Consider the following 17,313-nt stretch of genomic DNA (forward strand, 5'->3'; position numbering starts at 1 on the left):
TGAATAATTGCCTCGGAATTTTCCACACGAAAAAATATAAAAAGTGAAATTCCTTTGAAAATCAATATTTGAAAACTGCTAGTACCACTTAATTATGTAATATCTTCGCCGAATCGACAAAATTGCATCCACCCACGTCAATTCGTTCGGACGCTAGAGTGATTTCCACAGACGGACGGACATGGCTATATCGATGTCGAATTGCACGCTGATCAAGAATATATATAGTTTGTGGGGTCTACAATGATTATATCGAGTAGTTACAAACGGAATGACAAACATAATATACCCCCATCCTATGGTGGAGGGTATAAAAATGGTGAAATTGGGAAAAGGGAACAAATTTCGCACGGAATTTTTTTATTCATGATTGCCCCGATTGTAATCTTATATATGTATCTACATTGCTCAAAGTATGAATTCAATCGGTACTCCTTGATGAGTTATCGTGCGCACCATTTTAGCGAAGAAATGAAGATACCGGAAAGAGTGGCAGATATTCTCCATCATCGAAGTTGAACTAAGCTTGGAACAATCGATGGATCTTTTCGAGCATTAACGTGCGCATCAGCCAGCCAGACGGCCAAAATGTCCCTCATCGAAAAAATGGTTTTTAGACCCCACATATGTATATATGTTTAAACGAAATCCGTTTCCTACAATTTCGAATCGATTTAGCTATGTCCGTCTGTCTAGCTAGAGCGCACGATATGTCTCGAACGGATCAACTAATTTCGTTCAAAGTTTGGCCTTCGTAATGTTTTGTCCAAGCATAGTTGAAGGTCCAAGATGGGCCATATTGGTCCACCCCTTCGAGTACCTCCCCGAAGTTCAAAACTTCTATTTGGGCCTAAATTTAGATCTCGTAATATTTTGTCCAAACTTAGTTTAAGTTCGAAAATGGCCCATATTGCTCCACTCCTTAGGGTACCTCTCTCACAAAAGTTCAACATATTTGTATAAGTGCTGCTTAAGGTCTGTTCGAGGATCCTCTGCAAATTTTTACCTGGTTACAACGAAATTATAATTTTCGTGTGTAAGTCCACGCTTCCTATTATACCGTGACCAATTGAATGTCTTGTATCGCGCGAAATAAGTTCACCTTCAATATGTTAATTCGAAAAACTCCCTAAATACAATTTTTTGGAGGAAAAGGATCTTGGTAATGTTAAAAGGCTCGTTTGCGATGGTGAGCGCTGAACTCACAACTCTAAGTTTAGTAGTCGGACACTCAAGCTCTGTACCACCATTAACTAGTAAAGTAAAATAAGTAGTTTTGCCTTGTAAAATTTTAAGGAAATAGTCCATTATTTTTAGCTTTCTGGTAATGTAGAAAGTATATTGTTTATACATTATCTTGTAGTGGGTTATTTGGCTCATGTAGCTCCAAAATTTTTGCTTTCTTCGATTCCCCACTATAATCGGTGTTTTTCCTCCTATTTTGAAGAAAAACTTATATTTCCTTTTAAGAAACACCAATTTCTGTTAATTTGTGATTTTAATCTCTAAGGACACATATTGCCCTTAGGAATTGCACCCAACTTTTAACGCTTAAGTTAAATCACAGGATATCTGGCCTTTAAAAAAGGTTTAATACAATTTTTTCTTTCCTTATCATTTAATTATTCCCTGGGCGTTCCTGAAATTCAAACGAAAAAACATAGATGTGATTAGAATACTTCAACAACGTGATTTAATTTCCCCCACCCCCAATGATTTGTCACATGTCACAAGTGAAAGTGCTAATGTAATTGCATTTGATGACATTTACAGACAGCTCGTCCCTTCAATTATGTACTAAGAGGTGGGGAGTTCATCCAAATCATGTCTGTGTTACATTAACATTGATTTACTCTTTATCTAATGACCCTATAGCCAATGTAAATTAACAACACGTTCTTGTTCGGGGTCAAATTTCTTGATTCGACAACGATTTATCATACCGCCCCTCGATAAATAGCCATCCGGCAATAAGCATTGGCGGCGGCTTGATCAGAATGTCATGAATGCAATGAAACAACGTATCTATCATGTCTGTCCGTCCAACAACTGTGCGTCTAAATATCTTTTGTTGGTTGGTTTCTTGTTATTGTAGTTCTTGCCGTTCTCCCAACAAACAACTGAAAAAAACACAAACTGAAACATACATCTGATCAGATCTGTGCTGTGTGTCGTCGGTCGGTGGTTTGTGTAATAAAGGCGTTGCGACCAGCAAACGCCCCTTGTTTTTTAGTCGAATTTTAAAATTAGTCCATATTAGACGTGTGTATCAACCAACGACGGTAATGAGCAATTTGTCGTTTCGTTTAATTTCGAGGGGGGAGTAAAGAAGATCTTCCCCCAATTTAATATTCTGCAGAAAAAAACAAAAATTTTCTAGTGCAAAAAAAAATAAAAATCCATCAATTTTAATAAAAAAATCTAAAACGAAAATCAAGTTTAAATTCTGTGTTTTATAACTCTTTGTTTGTTTGCTTGCTTTTTATTTACAGAACGGTTCCGTGGTAATGTTTGGTCGCGTGGCCTCATATCGTTTTGTGGACTCACCCACAGATGGCCGCTACAATTTGGCCTTGTCACAGTCGCAATTGGATTCGGCCTGTCTCTATGAAAGGTAAGTTTTGGTGTGCATTGCAGACTAATTTTGCTTCATGTGCTCTTTAAATACGTGCAATATGTGTAAGTGTGTGCATAAATGTAACAAAACCCAAATATAAATGTTTTTTGTTTTAATTTGAAAATCATAATCATCACCAAGTGTTGTATGCTGCTTGTTTGTTGTTAATGTTGTTTATTTTTATATTTATGTTGTGTTTTGTTATAAACAAATGTTTTTTTTATTGTTGTAATTATAATTTTTATGTGTATTTTATTTCGCCCATAAACAGTGCAAAGAAAATATGCATTAAAACATTCGAATTTCCAAAAGTCATATAATTTTATGCTGTGTAATAGAAAAAGTAAATAAAAAAATTACAAATTTTCTGAATGACCAGAATGAATAACTCAATAAATCTCCTGAAGAAAAAATTTGACTATTCCTTCGATTGGAATATTTTCAGAGTTAGGTAAGACTTGTCTAAGAACAATCCTTCAACAGTGAAGAGAAGAAAAGAGGTAGATAAAAACCGATTCGACTCGATTTGCAAAATCGGAATTGAATATATTTGGGTTGCCTTTGATGATAAATATACACGGTGCTCTTGAAGCAAATTTAAATGAAAGGTGCTTACACCTCGGAAGTTTTTGCGGATTCTGAAACTACAATGTTCATAGGTGAGAAAAATCAAAAAACGAAAAAAATCGCCGGAGCACTTTTTAAATAAATCTCGATTCAAGATGGAATTTTTAATAGTTGTTTAGGTTTTAACGATTTTGCTTGAAACCGCAAATCCTATCTACATTAGACTAAGACAGTCAATGTATTGACCCAATTTGAACTTATATATCTCAATAACGGTAAAACCTACGAAAATACCAGAAAGGTCAATCTTGTAGAGAATTTTCGTGGCAACAATATCTTCTTTAGCACGATTTCAATAGGATCTGCGGTTTCCAAGCAAAATCGTGAAAACCTAAACAACCCTTAAAAATGCCAACTTGAATCGCGATTTATTTAAAAAGCGCTCCGGCGATTTTTTTAGTTTTTTGATTTTTCTCATCTATGAACATTGTAGTATCAGAATCCGCAAAACTTCCGAGGTGTACGCACATTCCATTTAAAGTTGCTTCAAGAGCACCGTGTATATATTTCCTTCGGAAACCCCCTTATTAAATCGAAATATACGATTTTGATTTATGAGAAATCGAGTCGAATCGGTTTCCATCACATACCTTTATAGCAGGTGTGTCAAGTTGGTGGTTTTCCCACTACTTGTGGTGATTTTTACCTCGGAACAGTTGGCATCCCTGCTTTATAGTTTCGGATATCGCTACAAATCACCAACAGTTCTCTTAGTTTTCTTTAGAGTGGAACAAGAATAAAATAAGAGTGGAAAACGACTCATAAAAATGCAGAGGTCATGTGGACTAGGTTAGGTTGGGGGATGAGTAGCCACTACGCCTCTAGGAGACCTTTTGGTACATTGTTATAATCTATTATATATGATTGGAAGTACCTATAGAGAAATCTAGAAGAGTGAAGAAACCTAGATGGTAAGAACTTCGTCGGAGAAGCAGTTTACGAGTCCAGGTTGAGGCATCCCAGCCATTTCAAGTGGCTTCTAGACTTGCAAGGCTAGACGAGTAAGTTCATCTGTTTCTCGTTTCCCATACTGTCGCAATGCCCTGGCATCCTACATAACCGTAATGCATTTTTTATGTTTTCCAAAGCTGTTCTGCAGTGCAACGACGTCTTCAGATTTGATGCTAAAGGATTTGATAGCTTTAAGAGCCGCTTGGTTATGGACGAACATAATCATCGTTTTAAAGATGTCAGCATCCGGACTTTTTTATAAAACCTGCTGCCTTCCTGACCGCGATGTCTTAGCTTGAAACTCAGTACAGTTGTTTTCAACTTGTATAAGTGTTCAAGACCTAGCCTTTCACAGTAGACGCCAGCACCGGTACCTTCTTCCATCTCGGAACAGTCTGTATACAAAAAACCAGACCGTCCTAAGAAGGGTTAATTTGGTTTCAGTCAAACCTACTTGGCATAATGACCTTGATATCTTTAAATCGCATGACAGGTAGATATGGTCCCACGGGTATCCATTTCAATATTTGCTACGAACTATCTTAGAATACATCCATGTCCATGGGTGCTACCGTGCTAAAATGTCGGTTCCTTAATATCAAATCTGCTACCTTCCTGATAGCGAAAATCTCAGCTTGTTGCAATCCACTACATTCATTTGCCAACTTGTATGAGAGTTTTACACCTTGCGTTTTGCAGTAGACGCCAGAGCCGGTACCCTCTTCCATCTTGGAACAGTCGGTATAAAAAACCAGACCGACATGAGAAGGCTTACTACGGTTCGAGTCATCTCTACATGGGACAACCAGGTCGATATCTTTAAATCGCATAACATGTTACTGGATTTCCCACAAGGATTCACTTTAATATTATAACCTAACTCCCTTAGGGTACATCCATGTCCATGGGTGCTGTTGCGCCAACATTTCAGTTCCTGCAGTCTTGGTGCATTAGCCGCTGCTGGAATTTAAAATTGCACTCAATAACGGCTTCAATTTTGATGCTAGGGAATTTTATGGCTTTAAGAGACGCTCGGCTATACCTGTGATGCCGACCTCCATATCTTCACAGGTGGTATAGATTTCCCAAGATATGTGGTGTGATTAACATGGGTCCCTGCTTTTCAGCCTAACCCCACGGTGTCCTCACAACACTGGACTGGTTACAGGCAACCAATCGACGCCCCTTGCACCGTAGTAATGTACCAATTGCATTCGGGTGTTTGACCCTGTTCACAACCTTGGTTTGGCGCGGAGCACCATCTAAACTCCTGTCTTTTTATGGCGCAGACAGCCGGTAGAGAATGTTACCCCATTCGAGTTCTACGAACTACTCCCGCGATTTTGGCCAACCACAGCCACCACGATACTCCCCGAATTGCCGCAGCAGCTACCGGTCCCAGTCCGAGACTGCATTCCCGAACGAAAGTGGTACAAGGACCAGGGGGCTTGCCGGCACCCGTGGTTCCAGAATTAAGTCTCTGGTACGACCTGGTACCCATGAAGGCTACTACCATCTGGTCCCCAAACGGAGCCGGGACTGGTGGCCCGGAAAACTCCCTTAGGATAAATCCATATCCCAAGGTGCTATCGCGACAAAAGTTCAGTTCCTACAGACTTAGTGCACTGCGCGCTATCTGAATTTAATATGGAAACTGGTAGTTCAGCATTGCATTCAGAGCTGTCTGGTTAGTACTTCTTCAATATACGCCGGCTATTAGAATTGAGGTTGCACTTCGCACCTTGTCTAATCTGTTGACAACACACAAGACCCGATAGGAAAGGTTTGGACTTACCACAGTGTTATAAATTCAGATTATAATTGATGGGCTCAATCTCAAGCATTTCCCAATCGATTTCTTACATGAATAGAGTGTAATTGAAACTCATATCGTTCGCTCCTAAACATTTCTTAGATTTCGAAGAGATGTGTAGCTTCTCACCATCCAGTTCTAGTAACATAAAATTATCGAACTTATGCTTATACAATACAAGTTTTATTTAAGCTAGATTTACTCCAAGGTCATTTGCTTTGGCCCACCGAAGCAGCTTTGATAATGTACTCTGTATAAGATCCGAAATTATAGGAAGAAACTGCCAGTAATCGGCAACATTACAACTTTAGTACCCTGGCATTCCAGGGAATGTAAATAGAGACAGTTTTGTTCTTTGATTTGGAAAAAAACTAACTGTATCACATAATTTTCCACAATATAAATTGAAATATATTAACATTTCGATTGTTTTAAAGCATTTTTTCATTTGTCCAATTTTTATTTAACCCTTGTCCTAATTATATTTATCATAATTTTTCCTTACATATTTTTTGTGTTTTCTTTTATTTTTCATTTTATGTGTTGCATCTGTGAAAACGCCACGTTTGTTATTGTTTTTATATCACCATGTTGTTGTTGTTAATTTTCCATTAAACAAAACAAAAACCAACTGCACCAATGCTTTCATTGCATTATTTATGCCCAAAATCAATCCATACACACGAAAAAACTACAACAAAAACAACAACATCAATCATAACAAAATCATTACAATGAAACATATCGATGCATATGCCATGAACACTCGCTCCACATTACTACACAAAACACATAAACATACATACACACACTTTTACACAAAACCCTACACCACACATAACGACATTTGGACGGAAATTAAAAATTTGTTAAACAAAAACAACGCATGGAAACCACCCAACAGCCGTTCACCAGCATCACCAGGATCATGGAATGATGAGGATGGAGCTTTAAGTTCGGTAAGAAATAAAATAAAACATTTTTTTAGTTTGTTTTCTTTATTTTATAAATGTTCTTTCCCCAAATGCAGACTCACAAAAGTGATTATGATCCCCACAATGCCAATTCTGGAGATCAAACAGAAATCGATGGTAAACTAAGATCATCGGCCAATGGTAGTTCCGACACCACAAATCCCAGTAGTGGTAATGGAAATTTTTCCGGGGGTGGAGGTGGTGGCGGTGGAGACACTCAAAGCTTAGAAGGTAATCTGGAAAATGAAACAAAATCAATATCCAGTTTAAAATCCGGTGGTTCAAATAGTCAAGAAAGGTAAGTTTTAAAATGTAAAAAAAAATGTGAAATAAATGAAGGATACTCTTGATATAATCAAATTTTTTCTGCTCAATTTTTACAGCTATTACTTGACTCTTATCATAATACATAAAACACACTATAAACTTGTTTAATTTTGTTTTTGAAGGCAATTAAACACTTTGTAATTAAAAATAGTTATTGCTAATTTTATTCATTTCATTCTTTATTCATTCATTTGTTTGCCAAATCACCATTTAAAAAAAGTTTTCATTTTAAGTGTGTTTGTTATAATTTTTTCATACAAGTAATTGCTAAGTCCATAATAAGTGTTGTCTGCTAAAAATATCACATACAAATAATCTCTTTTTCTTTTAATTTTTCTGAAACCTATAAATCCAATATTTATTTTGTTTTTTTTTTTAGATCTCCCAAAATGCCTTTGTCATCAACATCAGCTGCTGCCCATATTGAACCACAAGGCCAGGAGCCAATATTACCAGCCGTATTAGAATTTCCTGAAACGCATCAGGAGTTTTTTCTAAGACACATCATTACCGAGTTGGATGTTAATGCCCCGCATTTTAAATTAGCACCCGTTTATTCTTTGTATTTATGTGCCAGGTTTGTAAAGAATGTTTTGTGTATGCTTCTTTCAGCCGTTTTGGACTTTAAGGGCCTTTTTATTTGATATTAATACGAAAGTGAAAACAAAGGAAAAAGTTAACAACAATTTGAACAACTTCAGTTGTTCAAAAATGTTCATCAAGAAAGATATTCAAAGTCCCAATTTACATTGGGCGAGTTTACTTGCGGCAATTGTCATTTTGTAGGAGAGAGAGGTGAGGCATATGGTAACCCTTTGCCTCTCAGCACCCTCTCTCACCTACAAACTGACAATTGCCGCAAGTAAACTCGCCTAATGTAAATTGGGACTAATAATAGTCAATAATACTTGTTGCTTTAAAGTTCAAAGCGGCTTAAATATCCAATTTTGATTTTTAACAATTAATGAATTGCAACATGTATGTTTTTATATGAATTGGCATTATGTGTTTCGCAATTTTATATGCAAACTTCGATGTAAGCTTTTTACTAACGAATATTAATAAGATCAATGTAAACCTATTATGTTTGGCATGGTACTATACAAAACTGCTCAAAACATTAATAATCTATTTTGACATACTGTAAAGCAAAACGTGAACAGAACAGCCTTTCAAAACTGATAGTCTATACCAATACAGGGAACAATGTTGTCTATATCTTGCAAACTGTTTTAGTCCCAACCCGCGAATGCCTTGATTTGCGGTGTCAAAAAATGATATACATATTTTCTTTGGAAGTTCTTTGCTGATTCGATTTACGTTTTTAGAAGGATCGTCTTTTCGGTCCTTCGATCTTGTTATATAAAGATCTTAAAACAATTCTCCCAACCATCTCCAAGTTGACTAAAATCAACTCCTGCTTAGATTGTTAGAAATTTTTATACCCTCAGTCTTTAGACTATCGAAGACATATCTAAAGAGGTGTTATTTTGGTATGCAAATAAAAATAATAAGCGTAGAGCTTATCTTCCGCATATCTCCAAAGGAAGAAGTCACAAGATGTTAAATCACAAGGTCTCAGTGGCCAATTGTGATCAACTATAAGAGAGATAACTCGGTCTGGATACTTTTCCCATAAAAGAGCAATAATTACGTTGCGACGTCTTGTTAAAAGTAAACGTTGTAAAGATCAATTCGATAGCGCAATCCATTCACAATAGCTGTTGATCCAACCACATTTTCGAAAAAGCGAGGTCCAATAACCCCACCGGACCATAAACCGCACCAAACATTCATATATATCGATGGTAACGCTTAAGCAACTGGATGAACCTGGAGTTGAGTATTTAACAAGTGTCCTCAACCTAACGTTAGCCACCTATATCATACCAGAAGCCTAGAAAGTTGGCAGGGTGGTCCCGTTACTGAAGCCTGCAAGGATGCCTGCAGAGGTGAATCGTACAGGCCGATTTCGCTCCTGTCGCCAGTAGCAATGATCCTAGAGGCACTACTCCTCCCCAAGATGAGAAGGTGTTTTCCAGTTTTCCAACATCAACATGGATTTCGGAAAATGCATAGCACTACAACAGCATTAGATGCCATCATGGTGTAAGAAAGAAGGTGATACAATAATACCAACTGATGTCTTCATTTGCTGTCAAAACATATTTTTAATCAAAAATAAATAACAAATATTTCGTTTCTATAAAAAGAATCTGTGTACAACATCTTTGTTTAAACTTCGCGAATAATATTTTAACGTTTTCTTCTAACCTTTGTGGATATTTCGCGCAAAAAAATGACAGCAAATGAAGACTACAACCTAACGTCAACTATTGGATCACCTTGTTAAATTCGCCTTGAATGCCATATCCACACATATCGGTAGAGGACTGAACCAGAAAAGGCCGTGCAACCGAACAGTCATGGTGGTGGCTCTTGACCTATCGAAGGCTTTCGATACGGTCAATCATGCCAAGCTGTTCGAGGATATAGAGAAGACTAATCTCCAGCCATGTTTGAAACGTTGGGTAGTCAACTATATGTGCGGACGCCAGTCGTTTGTGGAATTCAGAAACAAGAAGTCCAAACCCCGTAGAGTGAAACAGGGAGTTCCCCAAGGAGGGGTGATATCTCCGGATCTGTTTAACCTCTACCTTTCTGAAATTCCACACCCTTCAGACGGTATAGATATCGTGTTGTATGCGGCGTCGGGTCCTATCATCGATGACATATGTGATAGGTTAAATGTCTTCATAGCTGACCTAGTGCAGTTCTTCCATCTGAGGAATATGAAAATATCCGCCGCTAAATCCACTGCCACACTGTTCACCACATAGACGGCTGAAATGAGGCTCCCACTGAACATATTGGTCGATGGTGCACTGATTCCGACTACTAACTACCCCAAAATACTGGGTGTAACGTTCGATAGCATGTTTAAGTCGTCCGCGCATGCCACTGCTATTTGCGATAAGATCAGAAGTAGGAACAAGGTGATCAAGTCGCTGGCCGGCAGCAATTGGGGAGCTGACAAAGAAACCATGTTGACCAAGGGCCGGTCTGTGGTAATCTATGAGGCGCCAGCGTGGTCTACAAAGGTTAGCACTACGCAGTGGAAGAAGATTCAAACCTGCCAGAATGCTGCCCTGAGGACTGCAACAGGGTGCCTCCTCATGACACCAATGGACAGTCTTCATGAGGAGACGAAGATTTTACCGGTGCGTCAACACAATAAAATGTTGTCGATGCAGTACCTGCTTGGGTGTTATCGCAGTGAGCATCCCTGTCACGATTTAATGGACAGGCTTCCTCCACCCAGGCACGTCAGGAGAGATCTTCATGATATAGAGAGAGAGGTCGAAAGGTATAAAAGAGAACCTCTAGACCAACAAGCTTATCAGGCAGGCTTGGATAGCATTCACACTGACATGGTTGCGCAGGCAGTACAGAGATACAGTGTGAATTCCGTACTTGGAGTCCACCCCCCATCCATCGCAGCAGAAGAACGCCAGCTGCCAAGGAAAACACGAGTGGTTTAAGCCCAGTTAAGATCCAAACGATCCAATCCGCCTCAATTCGTATTCGCCACGATACCCAACACCTGCCCAGCATGTGGATTGGGACCACACGATACACTGCATTTGTTTAGCTGCCCAGCTAACACCACTCACCTGTCTCCTGATTCCTTCTGGACGCAACCAGTCCAGGTTGCAGAATTCTTGAATCTGGATACAGAGGAACCTGATAACTGAAAAAATACACGAACGAACACATTTGCGTTGCTACAACAACAACAGTCATATGTTGAGGATAGAAAGGCTCCCCAACAACAACTGCTCGAATTTTTCTAACAATTATTTTTTTCGGTTTAGCCTGTCTGTCGTCAGACTGACTGGTGTACACGATAACTCTCGAACGGATCAACCGATTTTGTCCAAATTTAACACCTCGTTAATTTTGTCCAATATTTTCTATTAAGTTCGTAGATGGGCCATACAGGTCCACTCCTTCGAGTACCTCTTCCACAAATGTTTCGCTAAAATGGCGAGTACAATTCCTCTCGAAGCGAGTAATCGATTAGGTCCAAACTATGCACATCGTAATATTTCTTCCATACACAGCCTAGGTTCGAATATGGACTACATATATCGGTCTCCTGCTTCGCGTACCTCCCACTTTTCAAATACACAAAAAAAAATACATGGTGAAGTTTCTTTAAAACGTAAATCAAATTCCAAGAAGATTCATATCGGATAACTTCTTCGGGTACCTTCCTCACAAAAGTAAAAAAATTGTTTAAGTGAAGTTTTAAGGGCTGTTCGAGGATCGTCCAACCTTTGTACATCGTAATATTTTTCTCACACAATCAAGTTCAATTATGGACTACTATCCGTCTACATCTTCATGTATTTATATCCCACACAAACTTTCAAATTTATTCGCATGTCTCAATAGGTAGTTCTCACGGCTCATACAACGACAGTATAATTTTTAAACGATTTGTGCAAAAACAGTCCATATAGGGTTTGCCCTCCGTTATTTTATGTCACAGGCTGAATGTTTAGGTGTTAATTATTTTAACACAAAAAGTGGTTTATTCCAAAGTCAATTTACCTACATCTTCGTATTACTCTTAGAGTAAATATCTCCCCAAAAGTATTGGATTTCCTGTAGAGCAAATGCTTGAGTTCATTGGAATAAAAAGTTAATGAGACCCCAATATCACAAATGAGTAACTTGTAAAATCGTTTACTAATTCCCCATAATTCCCATTTTTCTTCCTTTATTTCAGATATCGTGCATCAACACATTACCGTCCAGAACTCCAGCCGACAGAACGTGCCCATAAATTAACAATATTTTTACATCATGTCGCCAATCTAATCTATAATGTTGTACAAGAGCAATATACAGACCCACGTATTTTAGCATTTTGGATGGCAAATTCTTCAGAATTTTTACATTTTCTCAAATCGGATCGTCATATAAGTGCATTTTCGGTACAGGCGCAAGAAGTGTTGGCCGAAAGTGTACAGACAGCGTTTCGTAATTTGGTAAACTGTTTTAGAGTAGAGCTATCACAGACCCTAAATCAATTTCTATCGGAGACAATAGATCATGATTCGGCAGCTGGTTTGGTATTAACCGTTTTAGGTTCTGCCATGGCTCTACTGAGAAGATGTCGTGTAAATGCTGCCTTGACAATACAATTATTTTCCCAGCTATTTCATTATATCAATGTGATTTGTTTCAATACGGTGAGCAAAAAAATGAAGAAAATGTTTGTGTTTTTATTCTTTTTATTTCCTTAATTACATATATTTAGTTTTATTTGTTTCAAATAATGATTATTTAATTATCATTTAATTTATCTTATAGATTGTGGCCAATTCCCATATGTGCACTGCCGAATGGGGCAAGGTAATGACCGAACGTTTACAGCTTCTTGAATTGTGGGCTGAACGTCAGGGGTTGGAGTTGGCTGCCGATTGTCATTTGGCCAAAATCAATCAATGTGCCCAATTCCTACAAGCCCCCAAAACGTCTGTGGAGGAAATCCAACAATTGGCCTGCTCTTGTTTCCGTTTGAATTCATTGCAAATGGCTGCTTTATTACAACAAGAGAAGATACCACGAAATTTGGTCGATACAGCCATACGTATGGCTGAATCTGTAGCCGATGAATTGACACGAGCCGATGGTCGTGAGGTACGCTTAGAGGAATCCCCAGAATTACATTTGGCATTACTTTTGCCCGACGATGGTTTTAGCTGTGATGTGGTGCGAGGCATACCCTCTGGATTGGTGGACTTTTTAAATCCTCTACAGCAACAGGGTATGTGTCGACTGGCGGCACAACCCACCTCGATAGGACTGTGGACAGTTTATATGCATCAATTTAATGTGAGTCAAAAACTAACACTTTTCCCATCTTAATCTCTAACATAATAAAATAATCTAAACATATCTAAAATACCCTCAACCCACTTTCTACGAAAGTTTAATAATTTGTTTTCTTTATTCTCTTCAAGGCCCGTTCTTCTAGCGCCATGTCCAACAAGCTCCCCCAACCGGAAGTACAAGTTATTAAATTGCATAAAAACTCCAATGGCATGGGTCTGTCGATTGTAGCGGCCAAAGGTGCCGGACAAGATCGCTTGGGTATTTATATTAAAAGTGTGGTACCAGGTGGTGCAGCTGATGCTGATGGTCGCTTACAAGCTGGTGATCAGCTATTGCGTGTGGATGGTCAAAGTTTAATAGGGATTACACAAGAAAGGTAATTATAAACTAGCTTTAAAAAATGTTCAAGAAGAATTCAAATTCATTTTCATGTTTTATTTCCTTTAGGGCTGCTGATTATTTAGTACGTACAGGACCTGTAGTCACATTGGATGTTGCCAAACAAGGAGCTATTTATCATGGTCTAGCAACTCTATTGCAACAACCAAGTCCAGTTATACAGCGCGGTAAGTTAAAAGAACAAAAGCTTACTATAACTGCAATTTCCCTTATAGTTTAGACTTTATAGTATCCTTTAGCTATAGCGCTAGTTACCTTGTAATGTATCTAATTTATCTTGTATCTCTATCCCATTTTCACATGCTGCCATTTAAAAATAAATTAACCAACATTTATACCTAAAAAATAAACGAATTAATAACAAACACTAACGACAAAATTAGACGAAATGCCACCACCAATGCAAACATTACAATTTCCCCATCCACAACAACGACGCCATAGTAGTCATACTACGACGAATCGTTATTACAGTTCAATATCCGATGATAGCTTAAATCGTAGTCGTCGTGAATCATTTGCCGGTATGTATTCCAGCTCAAATTCACCACCTATGCGTCGCTTAAGTGCTTCATCACTACTCGAGGAACGATGTCAAATGGGCTATCAAATTCCCATTGATCCTAGATATAGAGATACCAGACCCATAGCTCGATCGGCTAGTAGTTTATACAATATGAGTAAAGAAGTCTCTTTGAGTACCCATAACCTGACAAATACTTTGGGAGGAGGTATGATGATGCATCAGCACCAACCGCAAGTGCAGCAACATCAGATATATGCCGCTCCCTTAAGGAAACGTGCAAATAGTACAAGCACCGTGAATGTCAACAATACACCACCACCATCTATTTATATAGAGGAATATATGGAACCAGGTGAACAATCCAGTGCTGCAAAAACAAATTCCCAAGAATCTTTTACCAATTTTGTCTACACTGAAGTTCATCAACCTTTGAATGAAGAGGGTATTGCTTCAGTATCACGGACTGAAGATATACCATTTATAGATGATGGTTCTCCCACCGAAGAAGACAAACCGTATGTCCCTTTGCCGACAGTTAATACCAGCAAAAGTATCATCTCAAACAGGCATAAAGCATCAGCCACAAATTTATTAAACCAACGTAAAACTGTTAGTTTTGATTTGGAAGATACGGAAAGTAAACCTGATATAACACCAACCATAAATCGCAAATTCCACACTCATGATGCTATCAGCAACTTTTGTCAACAAAAATCAGCATCCAAAGAGTCTTTACTCAAAGATTCCAATTCATCGTTGGAAAAGGATAAAGACAAAGTTTCTTTAATACAAAAGATACGCAGAGAATTAAATTCCTATCGTTCCACATCGGGGGGAGACAACTATTCCGGCGAAAGTAATTCCAATAGTAATCGTTCATCCAGTGAGTCCATAGAGAAAATGCCGTTACTAACACAACGTTTTCGAGATGTGTCCATACAACCAAAAAGGGAATTGAATAGCATAAGATCAACATCTAGTAGATCAACATCTAATAGTCCAGCACGTAATGGTTTTCAGAAATTCCAACAACCGCAGCTACAACAAAAAAGGTTTATAAATAATGCCAATCATCAACAACTACTTCTCAAACGTGACCAAGTTATATTGCACCCAACTACCACTAAGGCAACAACACATAATGTAAATACCAATATAAAATTTAACCCCAAGAATTGTCCACCAATTATACAAACTACCTCCCCTGATGTCAGTCCTACCAAAGATTGTCCCAAAACAAACCTGAAAGGTGCTCCTCCTACTCCCATTATTGAAAAGCATACAAAACCAAAATCTTTATCACAAAGCAATCTTCTGGATAAAGACTATTTGGAATTTACCGAATTCACCAAACCCTATGGCCAAGGAAAAGTAAAAGAAATGGCTGAGTTTTTTGCCAAAAATAAAGATTTTAAATTACAACCTTTTCGCCCAGAATCGCCAATAAAAAGTTCCCTCTGTAAATCCTCACAACAGAAACGTATGACAAAATCCACTTCAGATCTGTTAGAGACAGATTCTAATGATTTATTGGGGCAGAAGAAAAAACCTTTGCTAACACAGAACGAACAAACCGATATACTTAAACAACTAAAAGAATGGAGTATATTTGGTCTAGAGGGACGCGACTTTGATATTAACCTAAAAAATGCCAATCAATCAATCAAGCCATTGTCCAATTCCAATTCCTCAGTACAATCAAATGAAACCAAACAACGAATTAGTTTAAATAATTGCTGTTTAAATAATAATACAAATACCAATAACAATAATAACATTATACATGAATGCAATATAAAAGATATACCTGATTCACCACCAACCTGTAAACTAAAGCCTTTAACAAGCACCACCATTTCCAATGCCACTACTACTACTACTCGTTTAAATGTTAACTGTGATTGTCAATGTTTTCAAACTACTAAATGTTGTTGTTTTATGGAAAATTGCACCCAAACTTGTATAAACACCAATTGCACATGTTGTTGTCATCAACATGAACAACATCATAAACACCATCATCATCACCAACTAATGAACGATGGCTCAGAAATCCAATATAACTTTGATGAGACATCGACAACAACAACAACCAGCTCATCAAATACTTCCACAATTACCGACTCGCCAACAAAAGATACCAGCATCAGCACCTCAACATTTCGTCGTTGTGGTACTTTAAAACTTTGCCCAAAAACAAAAAGTGTACGAAGTTTAAAGAGAAAGCAGCAACAACAGCATCATCAACACAAACAACAGTCAGGTGATGAAGACGAAACCTCATCTCAACGTTGTCGAAATCTATTATCATTAGCTTCCTCACTACAAAATGATGATGATGATGACGATGATGATAATGATGGGGAGGATCACCCTATTAAAACACCAACAGCAGCCATCAAAGAAAATCTTCGTACATGCTCCAGCACCTGTCCCCATTGTTGTAAAGAATTTGAAAATCACAATACACGCTTTAATGAATTAAACGATGACAATGACGATGTAGATGAGTTTTGTTTGGAGGAAGATGACAATGATGTTGCTGCTGATGAAATCTCGGATGTGGATTCTTTTGCCGATGAAACACCTAACCTAACAAGTTGATAATCCTTTGACAAGAGGTTGTTGCCAACATTTGGGGAACGACAATCCCTGATTTTGAGTTGTTAATGTGTTTGCTTTTTTTTCGTGTCCACTTTTTGATTACTCTTCGGTGTTGTGTTTTGATTCTTTTATTTATCTTTTTTTGGAAATTTACATAATGTTTAAATCCTTCCGCACTTTACAAAAACAAATTTGGTTTTTTCTTTTTTTAAACCTAAATTAGTTATTATAATATAATATGTGTCCTTTCGTCTATTTTGGATTTGACAATTTAATCAGAATTGAACAATTTTAATTTTTTCATTTATATTTTACAAATTATTTGGATTTGCTTACATCTATCTTATCTAATATACTTTATCTAATACTTTGCAAATACAGCTGTGTTCAAAATAATAGGAGTGCTCATTCACACCAAGGGAATGGTCGAATAAACATGGTTAAACTTACCCATTTTGGTTTATGTTGAATTTGTTTAACATTGTTGACATCCCAACAGTTAATTCATCAGCAGAAATGTGGCAATCTGTTTTAAATTATTTACTGTTTACACCAACATTATAAATCG

General features: G+C 37.7%; 1 protein-coding gene across 13 annotated transcripts in view; it reads left to right on the plus strand.

The window, feature by feature from the left end:
- cno (adherens junction formation factor afadin) overlaps positions 1 to 17,313 on the plus strand; it is a 267,454-nt gene that overhangs the window by 240,893 nt on the left and 9,248 nt on the right. For 7 of the 13 annotated variants that reach the window (XM_073967792.1, XM_073967830.1, XM_073967801.1 and 4 more), the window contains 8 exons: positions 2,493 to 2,614; positions 6,913 to 6,967; positions 7,039 to 7,280; positions 7,689 to 7,886; positions 12,105 to 12,570; positions 12,692 to 13,216; positions 13,345 to 13,592; positions 13,664 to 13,782. In XM_073967792.1, the coding sequence (XP_073823893.1) occupies positions 2,493 to 2,614; positions 6,913 to 6,967; positions 7,039 to 7,280; positions 7,689 to 7,886; positions 12,105 to 12,570; positions 12,692 to 13,216; positions 13,345 to 13,592; positions 13,664 to 13,782 (1,975 nt within the window). Of the gene's footprint in view, positions 1 to 2,492; positions 2,615 to 6,912; positions 6,968 to 7,038; positions 7,281 to 7,688; positions 7,887 to 12,104; positions 12,571 to 12,691; positions 13,217 to 13,344; positions 13,593 to 13,663; positions 13,783 to 13,998; positions 16,763 to 17,313 lie in introns of all 13 variants that reach the window. The other 6 variants (XM_073967849.1, XM_073967857.1, XM_073967888.1 and 3 more) reach the window with 3 other exon arrangements.

Source organism: Musca autumnalis, unplaced genomic scaffold (assembly GCF_047663935.1).
Source record: "Musca autumnalis isolate F117 unplaced genomic scaffold, ASM4766393v1 scaffold_1, whole genome shotgun sequence".
Lineage (NCBI taxonomy): Eukaryota > Metazoa > Arthropoda > Insecta > Diptera > Muscidae > Musca > Musca autumnalis.